The sequence below is a fragment of the Schistocerca nitens genome, chromosome 12, assembly GCF_023898315.1.
Source record: "Schistocerca nitens isolate TAMUIC-IGC-003100 chromosome 12, iqSchNite1.1, whole genome shotgun sequence".
In the NCBI taxonomy this organism is placed as follows: domain Eukaryota; kingdom Metazoa; phylum Arthropoda; class Insecta; order Orthoptera; family Acrididae; genus Schistocerca; species Schistocerca nitens.
The window spans coordinates 98110971-98133631 of NC_064625.1; the positions used below are offsets into that span (position 1 = coordinate 98110971).

The following is a 22661-nucleotide window of genomic DNA, read 5'->3' on the forward strand; positions in this document are numbered from 1 at the left end:
CGACAAAATAAATGGAAACTGTGCTTTACTTTAACCTCGCACAGTTTTGCGATGGCTTCATGTTAGTGAAGTTGCTAAGTTTCAGGCGAAATCTTTTAAGAGCCGTAACTCCGTAATTAAAATTTGCGTACCTATGTTTATATGAACTTTTTCTTTAGTTTTACATGTAGAATAACATGTTAAAACATTTGCGTATCTTCGTGAATCATCATGTATATGGTATATACGTAATTATCTATAAGTTATATAACACCATCGAAATGTTCCAGATGATATACTTCAGTTCCTTGCAAAATAAACTGATTAATTTTCAGAAAGGCACAGGCTATATACTTGTAATAGACGTACATATACAGACAAACAAATGATTACAATTTCAGAAAAATTGGAAGATTTCTTCAAGAGAAAGAGCTTCACAAATTCAGCAAGTCAATAACGCGTTGGTCCGACTCTAACCCTTATGCAAGCAGTTATTCGGCTTGGCATTGATCGACAGAGTTGTTGGGTTTCCTTCTGACGGATATCGTGCCACATTCCGTCCAGGTGGCGCATTTGATCATCAAAATCCTAAGCTGGTTGATGAGCTCTAGCCATAATACTCTAAATATTGTCAGTTACGGAGAGATCCGCCGACCTTGATAACGAAGGTAATGTTTGGCAAGCACGAAGACAAACAGTACAAAATTTCACTGCGTGGTGTAGGCGGGCATTTTATTGCTGAAATGTAAACCCAGGATGGCTTACCATGAAGGGAAACAATACGGGGCATAGAATGTCGTCGATGTACCGCTGTGCCGCATGGGTGCCGCGAATGACAATGAAAGGGGTTCTTCTATTAAAAGAAATGGCACCACAGACCATCACTCCCTGTTGTTGGGCCATACTGCAGGCGATAGTCAGGTTCGTATCTCACCGTTCTCTGGGAGGTCCCCACACACATCTTTGCTGGCCATCGAGGTTCAGTTCCCAACGGGACTCATCGTTGAAGAGAACTCTCCTACAGTGAATACGATTCCAAGCCGAAGTCATGTCTCTCTGGGAGGTCTCCACACATGTCTTCGCTGCTCATCAGGGCTCAGTTCCCAACGGGACTCATCGTTGAAGAGAACTCTCCTACAGTGAATACGATTCCAGGCCGAAGTTGTGTCTCTCTGGGAGGTCTCCACACACGTCTTCGCTGGTCATCGAGGCTCAGTTCCCAGCGGGACTCATCGTTGAAGAGAACTCTCCTACAGTGAATACGATTCCAAGCCGAAGTCATGTCTCTCTGGGAGGTCTCCACACACGTCTTCGCTGCTCATCAGGGCTCAGTTCCCAGCGGGACTCATCGTTGAAGAGAACTCTCCTACAGTGAATACGATTCCAAGCCGAAGTCATGTCTCTCTGGGAGGTCTCCACACATGTCTTCGCTGGTCATCGGGGCTCAGTTCCCAACGGGACTCGTCGTTGAAGAGAACTCTCCTACAGTGAATACGATTCCAGGCCGAAGTTGTGTCTCCCTGGGAGGTCTCCACACACGTCTTAGCTGTTCGTCGGGGCTCAGTTCCCAGCGGGACTCATCGTTGAAGAGAGCTCTCCTACAGTGAATACGATTCCAGGCCGAAGTTTTGTCTCTCTGGGAGGTCTCCACACACGTCTTCGCTGGTCATCGGGGCTCAGTTCCCAGCGGGACTCGTAGTTGAAGAGAACTCTCCTACAGTGAATACGATTCCAAGCCGAAGTCATGTCTCTCTGGGAGGTCTCCACACACGTCTTCGCTGCTCATCGGGGCTCAGTTCCCAGCGGGACTCATCGTTGAAGAGAACTCTCCTACAGTGAATACGATTCCAAGCCGAAGTCATGTCTCTCTGGGAGGCCTCCACACACGTCTTCGCTGCTCATCGGGGCTCAGTTCCCAGCGGGACTCATCGTTGAAGAGAACTCTCCTACAGTGAATACGATTCCAAGCCGAAGTCATGTCTCTCTGGGAGGCCTCCACACACGTCTTCGCTGCTCATCGGGGCTCAGTTCCCAGCGGGACTCATCGTTGAAGAGAGCTCTCCTACAGTGAATACGATTCCAGGCCGAAGTTGTGTCTCTCTGGGAGGTCTCCACACACGTCTTCGCTGGTCATCGGGGCTCAGTTCCCAGCGGGACTCGTAGTTGAAGAGAACTCTTCTACAGTGAATACGATTCCAAGCCGAAGTCACGTCTCTCTGGGAGGCCTCCACACACGTCTTCGCTGCTCATCGGGGCTCAGTTCCCAGCGGGACTCATCGTTGAAGAGAGCTCTCCTACAGTGAATACGATTCCAGGCCGAAGTTGTGTCTCTCTGGGAGGTCTCCACACACGTCTTCGCTGGTCATCGGGGCTCAGTTCCCAGCGGGACTCGTCGTTGAAGAGAACTCTCCTACAGTGAATACGATTCCAGGCCGAAGTCATGTCTCTCTGGGAGGTCTCCACACACGTCTTCGCTGCTCATCAGGGCTCAGTTCCCAGCGGGAATCATCGTTGAAGAGAACTCCCCTACAGTGAATACGATTCCAGGCCGAAGTTATGTCTCTCTGGGAGGTCTCCACACACGACTTCGCTGCTCATCGTGGCTCAGTTCCCATCGTTGAAGAGCACTTTCCTACAGTGGATACGATTCCAGGCCGAAGTCGTGTCTGGAGACACACCAGACAGCAGTGAGATAACAACCTTTCGCTCACCATACGGCCTGACAATCAGTAGCAATGGTCTTCAGTACCATTTCTTTTCATAGCAGGACCCTTCGGTTGTCACCCGCAGTACCCATACAGCACAGTGGTATGTCTACGATAATCTACGTCCCGTTTTGTTGTTCTTAATGTGAAGATATCCTGGGCTTACATTTCAACAAGACAATGCCCAGTTGCGCATGGCGAGAGCTTCTACTGGTCGTCTTCGCGCTTGTCAAACAGTATCTTGACCAGCAAGATCGCCAGATCTCTCCTCAGTTGAGAATGTTTGGAGCATTATGAGCAGGGTCCTCAAGCCACCTCGGAATTTTGACAATCTAACGCCCCAACTGGACCGAATTCGGGATGATATCCCTGAGGAGGACATCCAACAACTCTTTCAATCAGTGCCAAGCCGAATAACTGCTTGTATAGGGCCAGAGGTGAATCAACTGACTTGCTCAACTTGTGAAACTCTTTTTCTTGAATAAATTATCCATTTTTTCTGGAACTGTAATCATTTGTTTTTCTGTACACGTACATCTACCGATTTCCGCCCCATTTGGATAATTCCTTCTTGAGGGGCCGTCGTTTATTGTCTTAGAGTGTATTAACAATAAAGAAATTCATGTACGACTTTCACTGTCTCATTTACTATTTCTCAGAACATCACCTCATTTGATTCAGCTTCATCTAATTAGAATTGCTTTACTTTTGTTGCTATTCATCTCATAACTTATTTTCAGGACACAATCGCAGTCCGTTCAAGTGATTTCCAACTCCTTTCACGCCTCTGACCTAATTACAATGTTCCATAAAAACACGGGAGAACTGCCGGATATCAGTAACGTCCTGCCACGGATATTTCGGCGCAGTACTACTACAGTGGCATTCACCTGAAGATGGCCAGAAGACTCTGCGCCGAAATATCCGTGGCAGGACGTTACTGATATCCGGCAGTTCTCCCGTGTTTTAATGGAACAATCAGTACGCCGGGAAAGCTTTAAACGTCACATAATTACAATGTCATCGAAAAACTTAACGTTTTAACTTCTTGTTCCCGAAACTTACTCTTCTTTCAAATTTCTGTGTGGCTTCTGTTAGTCTTTGCTCATACAGCTTGAATAACGTTGGGGTTAGGGCATCACCGTGGCTCTCTACCTTCTCAGCTACTTCTTTCTTCTCGTGCTGTTCGATTCTTGTAACTGAGGTGAGTTTTATGAATCGAAACCATCCGCCTAAAGTGTGCAAAGACCTTTTCTTTTTACTGTGCAGCAACTAGCCTGCAGGAACAGCCTGCATGTACGCCTGTTGTTCTCCCGCAGGCATCTTCTTCACGGAGGGCCCCCACTGGCTGGAGCAGAAGCGCTTCTCACTGAGGAACATGAGGGACTTCGGGTTCGGCCGCCGCTCTGAGAGGCTGGAGGCGGAGATCGCGGCGGAGCTGCGGGACCTGGTGGAGCTGATCCGTGGAGGCCGCGAGGACCAGGTGCGTCTGTCTAGAGCATTGGCTGTCTGCCTGTCTAGCTGCCCAGCAACTCAGCTGGGCCCATCTGCTACGACTCTAGTTGAAGCCCAAAGTACACTCCTGGAAATGGAAAAAAGAACACATTGACACCGGTGTGTCAGACCCACCATACTTGCTCCGGACACTGCGAGAGGGCTGTACAAGCAATGATCACACGCACGGCACAGCGGACACACCAGGAACCGCGGTGTTGGCCGTCGAATGGCGCTAGCTGCGCAGCATTTGTGCACCGCCGCCGTCAGTGTCGGCCAGTTTGCCGTGGCATACGGAGCTCCATCGCAGTCTTTAACACTGGTAGCATGCCGCGACAGCGTGGACGTGAACCGTATGTGCAGTTGACGGACTTTGAGCGAGGGCGTATAGTGGGCATGCGGGAGGCCGGGTGGACGTACCGCCGAATTGCTCAACACGTGGGGCGTGAGGTCTCCACAGTACATCGATGTTGTCGCCAGTGGTCGGCGGAAGGTGCACGTGCCCGTCGACCTGGGACCGGACCGCAGCGACGCACGGATGCACGCCAAGACCGTAGGATCCTACGCAGTGCCGTAGGGGACCGCACCGCCACTTCCCAGCAAATTAGGGACACTGTTGCTCCTGGGGTATCGGCGAGGACCATTCGCAACCGTCTCCATGAAGCTGGGCTACGGTCCCACACACCGTTAGGCCGTCTTCCGCTCACGCCCCAACATCGTGCAGCCCGCCTCCAGTGGTGTCGCGACAGGCGTGAATGGAGGGACGAATGGAGACGTGTCGTCTTCAGCGATGAGAGTCGCTTCTGCCTTGGTGCCAATGATGGTCATATGCGTGTTTGGCGCCGTGCAGGTGAGCGCCACAATCAGGACTGCATACGACCGAGGCACACAGGGCCAACACCCGGCATCATGGTGTGGGGAGCGATCTCCTACACTGGCCGTACACCACTGGTGATCGTCGAGGGGACACTGAATAGTGCACGGTACATCCAAACCGTCATCGAACCCATCGTTCTACCATTCCTAGACCGGCAAGGGAACTTGCTGTTCCAACAGGACAACGCACGTCCGCATGTATCCCGTGCCACCCAACGTGCTCTAGAAGGTGTAAGTCAACTACCCTGGCCAGCAAGATCTCCGGATCTGTCCCCCATTGAGCATGTTTGGGACTGGATGAAGCGTCGTCTCACGCGGTCTGCACGTCCAGCACGAACGCTGGTCCAACTGAGGCGCCAGGTGGAAATGGCATGGCAAGCCATTCCGCAGGACTACATCCAGCATCTCTACGATCGTCTCCATGGGAGAATAGCAGCCTGCATTGCTGCGAAAGGTGGATATACACTGTACTAGTGCCGACATTGTGCATGCTCTGTTGCCTGTGTCTATGTGCCTGTGGTTCTGTCAGTGTGATCATGTGATGTATCTGACCCCAGGAATGTGTCAATAAAGTTTCCCCTTCCTGGGACAATGAATTCACGGTGTTCTTATTTCAATTTCCAGGAGTGTATTTCATGTTGCTTTACTGCCAAATCCTCCCTGTCGACAAGGAATGAGCCTATAACTTAAACATATGATCTTTATTTCGTCCTTGAACAGAAGTGATTTCTGGCGTTCCCCAAGGTAGTGTTATAGGCCCTTTGCTGTTCCTTATCTATATTAACGATTTTGGAGACAATCTGAGCAGCCGTCTTCGGTTGTTTGCAGATGACACTGTCGTTTGTCGACTAATAAAGTCACCAGAAGATCAAAATAATCTGCAAAACGATTTAGAAAAGATATCTGAATGGTGCGAAAAGTGGACGCAGCATGCATCGACAGAATTCAAAGTAACTTCAGTTGTGTAGCAGGTAAATGTGTTGGGACCCTTGCTGTTCATCTTGTATATTAAGCACCTTGCAAACGATAATAAAGACAACTTCAAACATTTTGCAGATGTTGCATTTATCTATAATGAAGTACTGTACGAAAAAAATTGCACAAATATTCATTCGGATCTTGATAATATTTCGAAGTGGTGCACAGATAGGCAACTTGCTTTAAATGTTCAGAAATGTATCATTGTGCACTTCAGAAAACGAAAAATTGTTGTATCCTACGATTAGAATATCAAGGAGTTATAACTGGAATTGGTAAACGCATACAAATATCTGGGTGTAGCAATTTAGAGGGATATGATACTGAGAGACAGGTTCTGTCGTAGGCAAAGCAGGTGCTGGACTGTGCGTCACTGATGGGGTACTACGGGGCTGTTAACGAATGTCCTAGCACACTGAATAGATTCCTGGATATATGAATGGATCAAAGACTTCTTAAGTAATAGAACTCAGTCTATTGTCATTAATGGCAAGTGAACATCAGAGACAAGGCTATTGTCAGGAGCTCCTCAGGGAAGTGTGACGGAACTACTCTTGTGCCCTTATAAATAAATGGCATGATCTGTAGCACGACCAGCAATCTTACATTTTATGCAGATGAAACGGTAGTGTGCGGTAAAGCATCATCGTTGGGTGATTGTAAAAGAAACAGATGACACAGACAGTACGCTACAGTTTAAGCTACATAAAATGTAAGATTGCTGGTCGTGCTACCGATCATGCCATTTATTTAGACAAAAGTTTTATGTGGTGTGATGAATGGCAGCTTGCTCTAAATGCAGAAAAATATAAGTTAACGAAGATAAGTAGGAGAAGCAGCCATGTAATCTGCTGTAAATTTTTTTGTTTATTTATAGAAACAATCACATGTTTATGACCCAGTCATAACCCGTTTCGGCCATACAATGACCATCTTCAGATGCAGGTTAAACCGACATCCGAAAAGGGTAAGTACGCCACTATGAAATATATAGGCCAAACATCAGATAAAATCGAACATACATTCCGAAGAAACGGGGTTAAAATTGCATTTAGGACTTCCGATAATTTAATAAGATTAGTGCGTCATAACTTGCCACGGAAAGGTAATAAATATAGTAAATCGGGGTCTACAAAATATCATGTCATTGCCTTCCTAAGAGACAATCTCCATTCCTTCCGAACTGACTATGCAAATGTAGACGAGATGTGGCTCAAATTCAAAGATATAGTAGCAACAGCAATTGAGAGATTCATACCTCATAAATTGGTAAGAGATGGAACTGATCCCCCATGGTACACAAAACAGGTCCGAACTCTGTTGCAGAGGCAACGGAAAAAGCATGCGAAGTTCAGAAGAACGCGAAATCCCGAAGATTGGCTAAAATTTACAGACGCGCGAAATTTGGCACGGACTTCAATGCGAGATGCCTTTAATAGGTTCCACAACGAAACATTGTCTCGAAATTTGGTAGAAAATCCGAAGAAATTCTGCTCGTATGTAAAGTACACAAGCGGCAAGACGCAGTCAATACCTTCGCTGCGCAGTGCCGATGGTACTGTTACCGACGACTGTGCCGCTAAAGCGGAGTTATTGAACGCAGTTTTCCGAAATTCCTTCACCAGGGAAGATGAATGGAATATTCCAGAACTTGAAACACGAACAGATGCTAGCATGAGTTTCTTAGAAGTAGATACCTTAGGAGTTGCGAAGCAACTCAGATCGCTTGATACGGGCAAGTCTTCAGGTCCAGATTGTATACCGATTAGGTTCCTTTCAGATTACACTGATACAATAGCTCCCTACTTATCACTCATATACAACCGCTCGCTCACCGATAGATCTGTACCTACAGATTGGAAAATTGCGCAGGTCGCACCAGTGTTTAAGAAGGGTAGTAGGAGTAATCCATCGAACTACAGACCTATATCATTGACGTCGGTTTGCAGTAGGGTTTTGGAGCATATACTGTATTCAAACATTATGGATCACCTCGAAGGGAACGATCTATTGATACGTAATCAGCATGGTTTCAGAAAACATCGCTATTGTGCAACGCACGAAGTAATGGCCGCTATCGACAGGGGATCTCAAGTTGATTCCGTATTTCTAGATTTCCGGAAAGCTTTTGACACCATTCCTCACAAGCGACTTCTAATCAAGCTGCGGGCCTATGGGGTATCGTCTCAGTTGTGCGACTGGATTCGTGATTTCCTGTCAGGAAGGTCGTAGTTCGTAGTAATAGACGGCAAATCATCGGGTAAAACTGAAGTGATATCAGGTGTTCCCCAGGGAAGCGTCCTGGGACCTCTGCTGGTCCTCATCTGTATAAATGACCTGGGTGACAATGTGAGCAGTTCTCTTAGGTTGTTCGTAGATGATGCTGTAATTTACCGTCTAGTAAGGTCATCCGAAGACCAGTATCAGTTGCAAAGCGATTTAGAAAAGATTGCTGTATGGTGTGGCAGGTGGCAGTTGACGCTAAATAACGAAAAGTGTGAGGTGATCCACATGAGTTCCAAAAGAAATCCATTGGAATTCGATTAGTCCATAAATAGTACAATTCTCAAGGCTGTCAATTCAAATAAGTACCTGGGTGTTAAACTTACGAACAACTTCAGTCGGAAAGACCACATAGATAATATTGTGGGGAAGGCGAGCCAAAGGTTGCGTTTCATTGGCAGGACACTTAGAAGATGCAACAAGTCCACTAAAGAGACAGCTTACACTACACTCGTTCGTCCTCTGTTAGAATATTGCTGCGCGGTGTGGGATCCTTACCAGGTGGGATTGACGGAGGACATCGAAAGGGTGCAAAAAAGGGCAGCTCGTTTTGTATTATCACGTAGTAGGGGAGAGAGTGTGGCAGATATGATACGCGAATTGCGATGGAGGTCATTACAGCAAAGACGTTTTTCGTCGCGGCGAGATCTTTTTTACGAAATTCCGAATGCGAAAATATTTTGTTGAGCCCAACCTTCATAGGTAGGAACGATCATCAAAATAAAATAAGAGAAATCAGAGCTCGAACAGAAAGGTTTAGGTGTTCGTTTTTCCCGCGCGCTGTTCGGGAGTGGAATGGTAGAGAGATAGTATGATTGTGGTTCGACGAACCCTCTGCCAAGCACTTAAATGTGAATTGCAGAGTAGTCATGTAGGTGTAGATGTAGATGCGAAAAAAGCTATATCGGACAGACAGGCAGGTCCTTTGATGTAAGGTTTAAAGAACACACGTATCCCAGTAATAAGACAGCGCTAGGCTTACATATGCAAGAGGAGAGTCATGATATTGGTAACATCGACGAAAAGCTTCAAATTCTACATGAAGTTACAAAAAGTAAACGATTAGACATTTTACAATAACTGGAGATTTCTGTTACGAGACGCAGAGAACCTGACAAACTCCTCAATGAACAGAGTGAATTTGCAACAGACGCACACTTCAACATTTACGACGATCTGTTCACCTGAGCGAATCGTTTTTGCTACATACGTGCTTCCCTGAGGATGGAGCCTTCCGGCGGTCGAGCACTGCACTGCCTAGTGCGGGCCGATGCAGATGTCAACAACCTCTAAGGCGGGGAAGCGTGCCATCCACCTGCGGCAGAGCACTACACTCGTCGTCCCGCCAGTGTCGTCCCTGCCGTACTGATGGACAACGGCATAAACAGGCAATAGCCGGAGATACAGCGCCATCGGGCGTCAGAAATACACTCTACAAGTGCTACTACTGTTTTCATATATAGCAATGTTTTCTCCTTGTTATGAAACGTTATTTCACTGATTTAACGATCTGTTCTGTAATCTTAAATATTATTTACTTTTGACCTAAATATTAATAGTAAATTTGTATATTTTAGGCTTTTGAAAAATTAAGACTGTCTTACAGAGGACGCGCGCATCTAGCGCAAAGAGGGTGAACAAAATCTAACAAAATTTTTGTATCAATATAATACAGGTGTTTTACATTTTATAGCTAGTTTGACAACGCATGAATCTGTGTTCAGTGTATGCCGTCTTTAGGTATGAACTACATGTATTTCACATAAATTCAGTTAGATCACTAATACTGAACTGATTTTTAGGTTTTCAATATAAATTTTCTTTTGTATTGTTTTAGCATCTGAAGATGGTCATTGTATGGCCGAAACCGGTTATGACTGGGTCATAAACATGTGATTGTGTCTATAAACAAACAAAAAAATTTTACGAAAGAATCAGTCACGCACTCCATAGACAAAATGTCGTTTTTTCCAAAATGTAATGTGCTGCTTGATACAATCAAGCCCATTAAATACCTAGGCGTAGCGTTGCAAAGCAGGGAAAGCAAATGATAGACCTCGATTTATTGGGAGAACTTTAGGAAAGCGTAGCTCATTTGCAAAGGAGACTATATATAGAACACGAGTGCGACCCATTCTCGAGTACTGATTAACTGTTTGGGGTCACCGCCAAGTCCAAGTCCGATTTATGGACAGCGAAGCAATTTACAGGGGAGCTGCCAGATTTGTTACCAATAGGTCTGATCAACATGCAAGTATTATGGAAATGTTTCCTAACTCACAAGGCAATTCCTGGAATTGAAAAAAATTAGGGAATCAGCAATTTGCAGCTGGCTGCCCAACAATTCTATTGCCACCACTATACATTTTGCACAAGGGCCACGAAGACAACAGAAATTAGAGATCATACGGAGGCCAATAGTCGTTTTTCCCACGCTTCGTGTGGTTCAAATGGCTCTGAGCATTATGGGACTTAACTGCTGAGGCCCTCAGTCCCCTAGAACTTAGAACTACTTAAATCTAACTAACCTATTAGTGGTACAAGGTATCTTCCACTATGCAGCGTATGGTGGTTTGCGGGGTGTGTATGCAGATGCAGAACGTAATCAGTCTATAAAGGAAACAGCTTACAAAACACTTGTGCGACCCAAGCTTGAATATTGCTCAGGTGTGAGGGTCTTGCACAAAACAAGACTAACGAAAGATTTTGAATGTTTGCAAAGAAGGGCAGCAAAATCATCATAGGTTTGTTGGCTCATGGGATAAAAGCCAACTATCCCATGAAAGTAGCCTGATAAAGTTTCAAGAACCAGCTTTAAGTGGTGAATCAGGGAAAATACTTCAACCCCATATGTTCAGTCTTGCAGTGACTGCATCAGACAAGATTAGACTGATTGTAGCGTGCACAGGGGCATTTAAGCAGACATTCTTCCCACGCTCCATGGGAATGGAACCGTAAGAAACTACTTTCTCTTATTTTCCGATAATGTTGTCCTCAGATTAGTATTCTCTCATATACACTACTGCTCATTAAAATTGCTACACTAGGAAGAAATGCAGATGATAAACGGGTATTCATTGGACAAATATATTATACTAGAACCGGCATGTGATTACATTATCACGCAATTTGGGTGCATAGAGCCTGAGAAATCAGTACCCAGAACAATCACCTCTGGCCGTAATAACGGCCTTGATACGCCTGGGCATTGAGTCAAACGGAGCTTGGATGGCGTGTACAGGTACAGCTGCCCATGCAGCTTCAACACGATACCACAGTTCATCAAGAGTAGTGACTGTCATATCGTGACGAGCCAGTTGATCGGTCAGCATTGACCAGACGTTTGCAATTGGTGATAGATCTGGAGAATGTGCTGGCCAGGGCAGCAGTCGAACATTTTCTGTATCCAGAAAGGCCCGTACAGTACCTGCAACATGCGGTCGTACATTATCCTGCTGAAATGTAGGGTTTCGTAGGGATCGAATGAAGGGTAGAGCCACGGGTCGTAACACATCTGAAATGTAAAGTCCACTGTTCAAAGTGCCGTCAATGCGAACAAGAGGTGACCGAGACGGGTAACCCATGGCACCCCATACCATCACGCCGGGTGATACGCCAGTATGGCGATGACGAATACACGCTTCCAATGTGCGTTCACCGCGATGTCGCCAAACCCGGATGCGACCATAATGATACTGTAAACAGAACCTGGATTCACCCGAAAAAATGACGTTTTGCCATTCGTGCACCCAGGTTCGTCGTTGAGTAGACCATCGCAGGCGCTCCTGTCTGTGGTGCAGCGTCAAGGGTAACCGCAGCCATGGTCTCCGAGCTGGTAGTCCATGCTGCTGCAAACGTCGTAGAACTGTTCGTGCAGATGGTTGTTGTCTTGCAAACGTCCCCATCTGTTGACTCACGGATCGAGACGTGGCTGCAGGATGCGTTATAGCCATGCGGATAAGATGCCTGTCATCTCGATTGCTAGTGATACGAGGCCGTTGGGATCCAGCACGGCGTTCCGTATTACCTTCCTGAACCCACCGATTCCATATTCTGCTAACAGTCATTGGATCTCGACCAACGCGAGCAGCAATGTGGCGATACGATAAACCGCAATCGCGATAGGCTACAATCCGACCTTTAGCAAAGTCGGAAACGTGATGGTACGCATTTCTCCTCCTTACGAGGCATCACAACAACGTTTCAGCAGCCAACGCCGGTCAACTGCTGTTTGTATACGAGAAATCGGTTGGAAATTTTCCTAATGTCAGCACGTTGTAGGTGTTACCACCGGCGCCAACCATGTGTGAATGCTCTGAGAAGCTAATCATTTGCATATCACAGCATCTTCTTCCTGTCGGTTAAATTTCGCGTCTGTAGCACGCCATCTTCGTGGGGTAGCAATTTTAATGGCCAGTAGTGTATACACTACTGTTGGCAGAAAGTGAAGCACTAAGACCGAGAGATCACAATGAAATTTATTCCACCGATTATGGACATTGCACTACACAAATGATTAGATTTACAGAACTGTACATGCCTCTGACTGTGGAATTTCAGTGCAGAGTAGCGGCGCTACGTGCTGCAATCAGAATTGTTAGACGTGGTGGTATAGAATCAGAGAGCGCCTGAATATTATGCTGGGGAATACTCTGCCACATGGTTTGCAGGCGAGTTCACAAAGCGCCAACTGGGTTTGCAGGCAGACCTGAACAGACAAGTTGCCAACTGAACATATCCCAGACATGTTCCATGGGCGACATGTCAGACGAATGGGCAGGCCAGGGAAGCAGGGATACCCGTCGTTCTTTGAAGAAGGCTTGCACATTCCTCGCAACATGCGATGGGGCGTTGTCGCGCTGAAATATATCATATACAGGGCTATTACAGATGATTGAAGCGATTTCATAAATTCACTGCAGCTCCATTCATTGACATATGGTCACGACACACTACAGATACGTAGAAAAACTCATAAAGTTTTGTTCGGCTGAAGCCGCACTTCAGGTTTCTTTCGCCAGAGCGCTCGAGAGCGCAGTGAGACAAAATGGCGACAGGAGCCGAGAAAACGTATGTCGTGCTTGAAATGCACTCACATCAGTCAGTCATAACAGTGCAACGACACTTCGGGACGAAGTTCAACAAAGATCCACCAACTGCTAACTCCATTCGGCGATGGTATGCGCAGTTTAAAGCTTCTGGATGCCTCTGTAAGGGGAAATCAACGGGTCGGCCTGCAGTGAGCGAAGAAACGGTTGAACGCGTGCGGGCAAGTTTCACGCGTAGCCCGCGGAAGTCGACGAATAAAGCAAGCAGGCAGCTAAACGTACCACAGCCGACGGTTTGGAAAATCTTACGGAAAAGGCTAAAGCAGAAGCCTTACCGTTTACAATTGCTACAAGCCCTGACACCCGATGACAAAGTCACACGCTTTGAATTTTCGGCGCAGTTGCAACAGCTCATGGAAGAGGATGCGTTCAGTGCGAAACTTGTTTTCAGTGATGAAGCAACATTTTTTTCTTAATGGTGAAGTGAACAGACACAATGTGCGAATCTGGGCGGTAGAGAATCCTCACGCATTCGTGCAGCAAATTCGCAATTCACCAAAAGTTAACGTGTTTTGTGCAATCTCACGGTTTAAAGTTTACGGCCCCTTTTTCTATTGCGAAAAAAACGTTACAGGACACGTGTATCTGGACATGCTGGAAAATTGGCTCATGCCACAACTGGAGACCGACAGTGCCGACTTCATCTTTCAACAGGATGGTGCTCCACCGCACTTCCATCATGATGTTCGGCATTTCTTAAACAGGAGATTGGAAAACCGATGGATCGGTCGTGGTGGAGATCATGATCAGCAATTCATGTCATGGCCTCTTTCTGTGGGGTTATCTGAAAGATTCAGTGTTTAAACCTCCTCTACCAAGAAACGTGCCAGAACTGCGAGCTCGCATCAACGATGCTTTCGAACTCATTGATGGGGACATGCTGCGCCGAGTGTGGGAGGAACTTGATTATCGGTTTGATGTCTGCCGAATCACTAAAGAGGCACATATCGAACATTTGTGAATGCCTAAAAAAACTTTCTGAGTTTTTGTATGTGAGTGCAAAGCATTGTGAAAATATATCAAATAATAAAGTTATTGTAGAGCTGTGAAATCGCTTCAATCATTTGTAATAACCCTGTAGAACAGCCTGCAGGAGGGCTAGTACCTCGGGCTGTAAAACCTCCCCAATGTAGCGATACCTGCTCAGATTACCCTCGAGACATAGGAGGCGGCATCGTTTGTTACAGGCAATGGCGCCCCAAACCATCACATTAGGCGTTTGTCCACAATGTCACTCAACAATGCAGTCTACCCAATTGCACTCGCAACAGTAACGTCGAACGCATATGCAGCCATCACTGTAGGACAAACTGAAGCTGGTGTCATGCTAAAGCACTACATTTTGCCACACAGCGCGCCCGTGTTGGCTCTCATGTGCCCATTGCGGTCTGTGGCATTGGCGAGTTCGGGTCAGTGGAAGCCACCAGTCCAACCCGCAGAAGACGACGTCGAACATTCGACGCAGGCATGTCCACACCTGTTGCAGTATTTCAACACTGTGCACAAAGCTGTTCTATCCCTTAAAGCCAGGTGAACAAGATGGCGGCCATATCGCCCTGTGGTCACATTGTCTCATCCAGTACCCTTTCGTCACTGTGTACCACCCTCTTATCTCCACTGATTCCATATACGCCACACTGCTGAAGCAGCATGCCATGTATGAGCCGCAGTGATAACGACAGATCCACCTCCCATACACCAATCATTCTGCCCCATTTGAATGCTCTCACTTGCCGAAATTCCACGCTGTGCTGACGACGAAGAATAGTGGCACTTGCTTAAATGTTTTCACTTTGTATGATGTCTGCACACCGAGTGTGTGTTGCATAACACTGATCTGCCCGGTCACACAAAAGAGGGTGCTGTTGGGCCTACATGCACGTCACCCAAGCGTTGCAGACCAGTGCTTCTGAGTGTTTCATTTTTTTACAAACAGTAATGTATATCCTTTCCACCTTTGAACCTTACCTTCTTTGCTTACTACTGGCTTTCCATCCGAGTTCTTGATATTCATAGAGTTGCTCCTCTTTTCTCCAAAGGTCTCTTTAATGTTCCCAAAGGTGGCATCTATCTTTCCCCTAGTTATGCATCCTTTTTTTTCCTTTTTTTTTGGACGTCTGTATTCCCTTTCGCCGCTTCATTTGCTATTTCCTTTATTTTTATATTTTCCCCTTTCATCACTTAAATTTAATACTTCTGATTTGTCCAGATGTTTCTACTAGGCCTTGTCTTTTTACCTTTATGATCCTCTGCTGCCTCCACTCTTTCATCTCTAAAAGCTGTGTTCATCCTCTGCTGTACTTCCTTTTTTTCAGTCAAACGTTTCCTAATAGTCCTTCATAAACCTTCAATAATCTCTCTTTCCTTCATTCACCGAAGGCACATCTCCTTAAACTCATACCCTCTTCCAATCTCTGTAGTTCATAAGCAGTAAATTATGGTCCGAGTCCACATCTGCCCATGGAAATGTCTTACAGTTTAAAAACTGGTTCCAAAGTCTCTTGGCTTATCCCATTATATAATCAATCTGGAACCTTCTGGTATCTCCAGGTTTCTTCCATGTGTACAGCCTTCTTTCATGATTCTTTAACCACATGTTAGTTATGATTAAACTATGCGTTGTGCAATATTATAGCAGGTGGGTTTCTCTCTAATTCCTTTCATGCAGTCCATGTCCTCCTAAAATGTTCCTCTCTCCTCCTTTTCCTACTATGGAGTTCTAGTCTCCCATCACAATTAAATTTCCAACTCCATCTAAATAATTTCCTTTACCTCTTCATACATTCCTTCAATCTCATCTTCAGAGTTAGCTGGCACATGAACTTGTACTATTATGGCAGGAGTTGGCTTCATGTCTGTTTTCACTACAATAATTTACTCACTGCGCTGTTCATAGAGCGTACCCACATTTCTATTTTCTTATTCATGATTAAGCCTGCTCCTAGATGACCTGTACTCGATTTTATGTTGATAACCCTGTACTGCCGGCCGCGGTGGTCTCGCGGTTCTAGGCGCGCAGTCCGGAACCGTGCGACTGCTACGGTCGCAGGTTCGAATCCTGCCTCGGGCATGGATGTTTGTGATGTCCTTAGGTTAGTTAGGTTTAAGTAGTTCTAAGTTCTAGGGGACTAATGACCACAGCAGTTGAGTCCCATAGTGCTCAGAGCCAAAGCCATAACCCTGTACTGACCCACGCGGAAATTTTGTTCTTACTGCCACTGCACTAATTCCCACTATATCTAACTTTAACCTGTTTCCCTCTACAAATTCTATAATCTACTTACTCAATTAAGGTAACATTCCACACTCCGACCTGTAGAGTGATAGTTTCGCTTTTCCTGATGATGACATCTTCCTGAGTAGTTCTTGTAGAACCATCTTATAGATGTGGAACCGTGGCTGATCAGTAACACACAGACAAGGGATACCAACAGCCATAATTCTTCATAAGAATTTTATTAGTTAAGCAGTCAGTTTCGATGCTTCATAAGCATCTTCTTCAGGCCCCTTCTGACATACACCTTCTAATAAAGTTGATAGCAGAGTCTGTCATTCCTGGGTGCCCAGCCAGGTGCAGTCATATCTGTTGATAGTGGTTGTTGCTCTCATTAACCTAATTTTAGGTTAATGACAACAATTGCTAGCAGTTTTATTAGACGGTATATGTCAGAAGAGACCTACACATGACACTAACGAAGTGTCCAGATGGTTGCTTAAATCACAAAATTTTAGGTAGAATTACGGTTGTTTATATCCTTTTTCTATGAAACCCTCTTGAGTAGTCCTCAACCAGAGATATGAATGGCGACCGTTTTACCTTGAGAATCATTAAGCCATACAGTAGAGCTGCATGGCCTTGAGAAAAGCAACGGCTGTAGTTTCCCTTTGGTTTCTGCCGTTCGAAGTACCAGCACAGCATGACCATGTCAGTTAATGTTACACACCCAGATACGTCTTTCTTATGTGTGTTACTATCAGACAAAACAATCTGGGCGTGTCTCCCACGATTATACAAGTGACACTCTGTGGTGTTTCGGCAGGTGGTGGTGCGGCCGTCGTCAGGAGCGCGTAGCGTGCTGCTGCCGGACGTCCTTTTGCCGGTCTTCGTCAACGCGCTGTTGTCCGTGTACACGGGTGCGCGGTTGCCACGCTCCGCAGATGCTACGGTGCGTCATCTGGGGCACGCAGCGATGCAGTTCCAGAGGTCCAGCGATGCCACGGGAGGCTTCCTCACACTGCATCCCTGGCTTTCGTGGCTGGCACCGCGACTCTCCGGCTACCAGGACAATATCCAAGGCTCCGAGAAGATGCGCCTCTTCCTGGAGGTGAGCGCGGCTTCTCCTGGGGGCAGTTTACTCAACTTGCATCCCATAGTCCATTAAAATTACTAGAGTGCTGATGTTTGTCACATGCTGCTACAGTGTTGCCACATCGGTTGCCGGCAACTGCACGGTTTAGATGAACACAAACATGGTGGGTCACTTCACAAATGCTCTTGAAGCGTAAGGCAGAGCAATATTGGAAGCGCCCACTGTGAGTTATGTCGGAAATGCGAGATACTCTGCTGACAGCTGATTTTAAGAGAACAGTGACTAAACCGCAGCAGATGAGTTTTGTAGCCCTGAACTTAAACTCAAGTCCTTAGTTAACCACAACCTAGGTAGAAAACAGTGGCCAACAACCTGCAGCGGAACTAACATCAAGACCGCTTTGTTCGTGACGATTAAAGCTAACCTCCAAAAGCAAACTCAAGACAGAAAAAAATTCAGTTTCAGCGCGAAAAGCAAATTGTACGAGTAATTTCTCGCTGTCACTGGTTACCTGGGCCTATCCTCACACTAGCTACACAAACTGCCAAGATACCAACCAATGACCAGTGCTCGTTGGCACATGGCTGCAGATTATAGGCGACACAGGTAGATTCCAAAGGAAAAAAGAATCGTAGGAAGAAAAGTGGGAGTAAATAAAAAGTTAGTATCATGATTAAAATGTTGTGTCAAAGAATTAAAAATAAAAAATTACATTTAAGCCAATTAACTGAATATACATAATAATCGAACTCTTTTGATTAGATTTAGAAATAAAAAATCGCCATAGTTGACGAGATTCGGACCCACGACCCACTGCACTCCAGGTTACCATGTTAACTGAGCTACACCACAACACTGCATGAAGCGCTTATATTAATTATCACTGTAGTGCTGCAGTCAGAATGATGAACGGCAGCCTTCAAAATTTGTCTTTACGCAATTACATGAGAAGCTTATCTAATGTAAGCTGAGCTCTGTGATTATCGTAACTGTGTATGAAACACTGTACCACGTCTTGTGCGGAAGTATCGAATAATGTCCGATTAGTTCTGTGTATGAAAAGTATGTGTTTCATTAGCATTGTTTTGTGTGTGTTTTGTGTGCGTGTATTTCGTATTTCGTGACACACACACAAAGTGCCAGACCCATGATTAGAATCCAAACATATCAAGAAAAAGAATGACGAACAAGGAAGTGGAAATGAAGTGACCAACTGTTGTGTCAGTTTTGAACAGCGAACCATTTGGAGGTGACGTTGAGAGCTGTGATTGGAGGAAACTAGTCCAGCACGTAATGTGTCACTATCAAATAATTTTAATCAGACTATAGCCGCAGATGTCTACCGTAATAAAAATACATGGCTGCCAACTACTATGGCCTGTCAGTAAATCGTCATTATATTTGAGTTCATCACCATAATTATAGAGTCACAGGAAGTCACTAAAAATTATTGAAATAGACATTTTACAATTGATGTTTTAAAAAATCGAAAAAGATACTTTTTACATTTCGTTAATCATACGCCACTAAAATGTTTTATAGATTGTAAACCTGTCTCCAATTACTAAAGGCGTATTTACACTGAGTTCGAAACACGTTCTGCAGCATTCTTCACAACAATGTTTGCGGCTATAGCTTGCAACATGTTGGAAGGTGGCCCTATTTTCAGCCGTTCTGCGCATCCCCCACCATTAACTGCTAGTATAGCCAATAGCATTTTTCTCTTTCCGAGCGGCTAGCTGCGAGTTACAGACTGGACTGCGAAAATCTCCCTCCCATGTGTGCTGCGCTGTTGCCGTATTTTGCGACAATGCAGTTTCATTCACAGAGCGACTGAATTATTCATTCATATGTCGATGTTACTTTCTTGTAGCAGTATAGCCGTGTATGTGTGTCTGTAAACGTTTTAGTGTGATTTCCAAATGAAAATGTCATGTGATGGCAATAAACATAACTTTCCTCACAAGCAACTTTAATTAAATTCCGTGCCTATGAAGTATCGTCTTAATCGTGGGATGGTGTCGCTATTTCCTGTCAGAAAGATCACTGTATGTAGTATGTAGTTGACGGAAAATCATCGAGTAAAACAGAAGTGACAGAAGTGATATTTAGCGTTTCCGAGGAAGTGTTATGGGTGCTCCTCTGTTCCTGATCTAATAAACGATTTAGGAGACAATCTGAGCAGCCCTCTTAGACTGTTTGCAGATGATGCTATGATTTACCGTGTTATAAAGTCATCAGAGATTAAAACAAATTAGAAAACCACTTAGAGAAGATATCAGTGTGGTGACAAAAGTGGCAATTGACTCTAAATAATGAAAAGTCTGAAGTCATCCGCAAAATCACTAAAACGAATCCGCTACGCTAAATTCGGTTTACAGGATAAAACACACGATTCTGAAGGCTGTAAATTCAGCTAACGCTTAGGGATTACAATTACTAATAACTTAAAATGCAACTATCACATGGATAATGTTGTGTGGAAAGCAAACCAAAGACTGTGATTTATTTGTAGAAAACTTAGAAAATGCAGCAGGTCCTCTAAAGAGACTGCTTACACTATGCTTTTCCGCCTTCTCCTGGAGGCTTTCTGTCGGTTTGAGATCCACAGCAGATAGAATTGATCGAAAAAGTTCAAAGAAGGGCAGCTCGTTTTGTATTTTCGCGAGATAAGGGAGAGAATGCAACGTATATGACACCCGAATTGGGGTGACAAAACAATGGCGCTTTTCGTTGTGGCCAGGATTTTCTCATGAAATCTGAGTCGCCAACTTTCTCCTCAGAGTCCGAAAATACTTTTTGGCGCCCACCTACATATGGACGAATGTTCATCATAATAAGATAAAATAGATAAATCATAATAAAATGAGACAGTGAGGCAAGGAAAGATACAAGTGTTCGTGTTTCCTGCACGCTGTTCGAGAGGCGAACGGTAGATAAATAGCTTGAAGGTGCATGCGCAAACCTCATCCCCTCCACGCCTCCTTATTACTCCACCTCTATGCGCCAGAGCGCCGTCTTACGTGGAGTGGGCTATAGTATTGGGCGACTGATGTTCGCAACATATTGTCAGTATCTTGGCAACACAAAACCAATGTTCGCCGGTTGTTTCGGTACAGATCAAAGGTACATTTTCCTGGCCTGCTACCACTAAATGCCGCAACGGAGCACTAGTGTTCTAATTTGGTCTGTCTGTAGTGTTGTGCTTTGTCTTTATATGTAATCCTTTACGAAATGGGGTGGACAAGAAGCGAGATTTACGATCTTGTCACACACTATGAGGCAAAGGAGTGTCTTTGGAATGTTCGAAGTCATAGTTATGACAATATTAAACAGACGCATGACTCCCTAAAAAAATGCTGTGTTGCTTTGCACCAGCAGCAGTGACGTACATAAAAAGTGGAGTGTCTCATTTGTCACCACCGCAGCAAGAACAACGACAACAGGATTCGTTATCTGACCCTGGAAAAACTTGTCAGCCAGCTACATGAGATGCCGCCATAAGGAACGGAGATGACAACAACAAAAATTTACGCCCATTCCTGTGAGGCAAAAATGAATATATGAAGAAGGCAGTAGTCAGTAGTAAACATGAAAGTGGTAGTCAGATTATCAGCTCCAGATCCCCATCACCTTCACTGGAAGTGTAATGACAGTGAGGCTGAAGAAGTTTTTTTTTTGCTGAAAATGACACTTTGGACTAATTTTAATATGGAAAAAAATGATCAATTAAATTATGTTCTATATTTAGGGTCGGGAAATGTCTGATGTATAATGTTTAAAGGCCTAAATCACGCTTCTAATTTTTAAAATTCCCCAGGATGGGGGAGCGCCGACCTCCTTCCATTACTGCCACGTGATTACTGACAGTCTCTTCTCAACGTTGGCAGCTATGAGCATAGCAAGCATCTCAGGGTAACTTCAGTGCTTAACTTGAAATTCGAAATGTTAACTTTTTAAAAAATTCCTGTCAGAGTTTTAACTGACAGGAAGACGATGCTGTGATATGCAAATGATTAGCTTTTCAGAGCATTCACACAAGGTTGGCGCCGGTGACGACACCTACAACGTGCTGACATGAGGAAAGTTTCCAACCGATTTCTCACACACAAACAGCAGTTGACTGGCGTTGCCTGGTGAAACGTTGTTGTGATGCCTCGTGTAAGGAGGAGAAATACGTACAATCACGTTTCCGTCTTTGATAAAGGTCGGATTGTAGCCTACCGCGATTTCGGTTTTTCGTATCGCCACATTGCTGCTCGCTTTGGTCGAGATCCAATGACTGTTAGCAGAATATGGAATCATTGGGTTCACGAGGGTGATACGGAACGCCGTGCTGGATCCCAACGGCCTCGTATCACTAGCAGTCGAGATGACAGGCATCTTTCCGCATGGCTGTAACGGATCGTGCAGCCACGTCTCGATCCCTGAGTCAACAGATGGTGACGTTTGCAAGACAACAACCATCTGCACGACCATTTCGACGACGTTTGCAGCAGCATGGACTATCAGCTCGGAGACCATGGCTGCGGTTACCCTTGACGCTGCATCACAGACAGGAGTGCCTGCGATGGTGTACTCGACGACAAACCTGGGTGCACGAATGGCAAAAAGGCATTTTTTCGGATGAATCCAGGTTCTGTTTATAGCATCATGATGGTCGCATCTGTGTTTGCCGACATAGCGGTGAATGCACATTGGAAGCGTGTATTCGTCATCGCCATACTGGCGTATCACCCGGCGTGATGGTATGGGGTGCCATTGGTTACACGTCTCGGTCACCTCTTGTTCGCATTGACGAGACTTTGATCAGTGGACGTTACACTTCAGATGTGTTTCGACCCGTGGCTGTACCCTTATTCGATCCCTGCGAAACCCTACATTTCAACAGGATAATGCACGACCGCATGTTGCAGGTCCTGTACGGG

The 22661-nt window shown here is 45.4% G+C and overlaps 1 protein-coding gene across 1 annotated transcript in view; it reads left to right on the plus strand.

Moving 5' to 3' along the window:
* LOC126215018 (probable cytochrome P450 304a1) overlaps positions 1-22661 on the plus strand; it is a 117105-nt gene that overhangs the window by 54442 nt on the left and 40002 nt on the right. Inside the window, exons 3-4 of the mRNA XM_049941641.1 lie at positions 4004-4167; positions 17464-17748. Of these exons, the coding sequence (XP_049797598.1) occupies positions 4004-4167; positions 17464-17748 (449 nt within the window). The remainder of the gene's footprint in view (positions 1-4003; positions 4168-17463; positions 17749-22661) is intronic.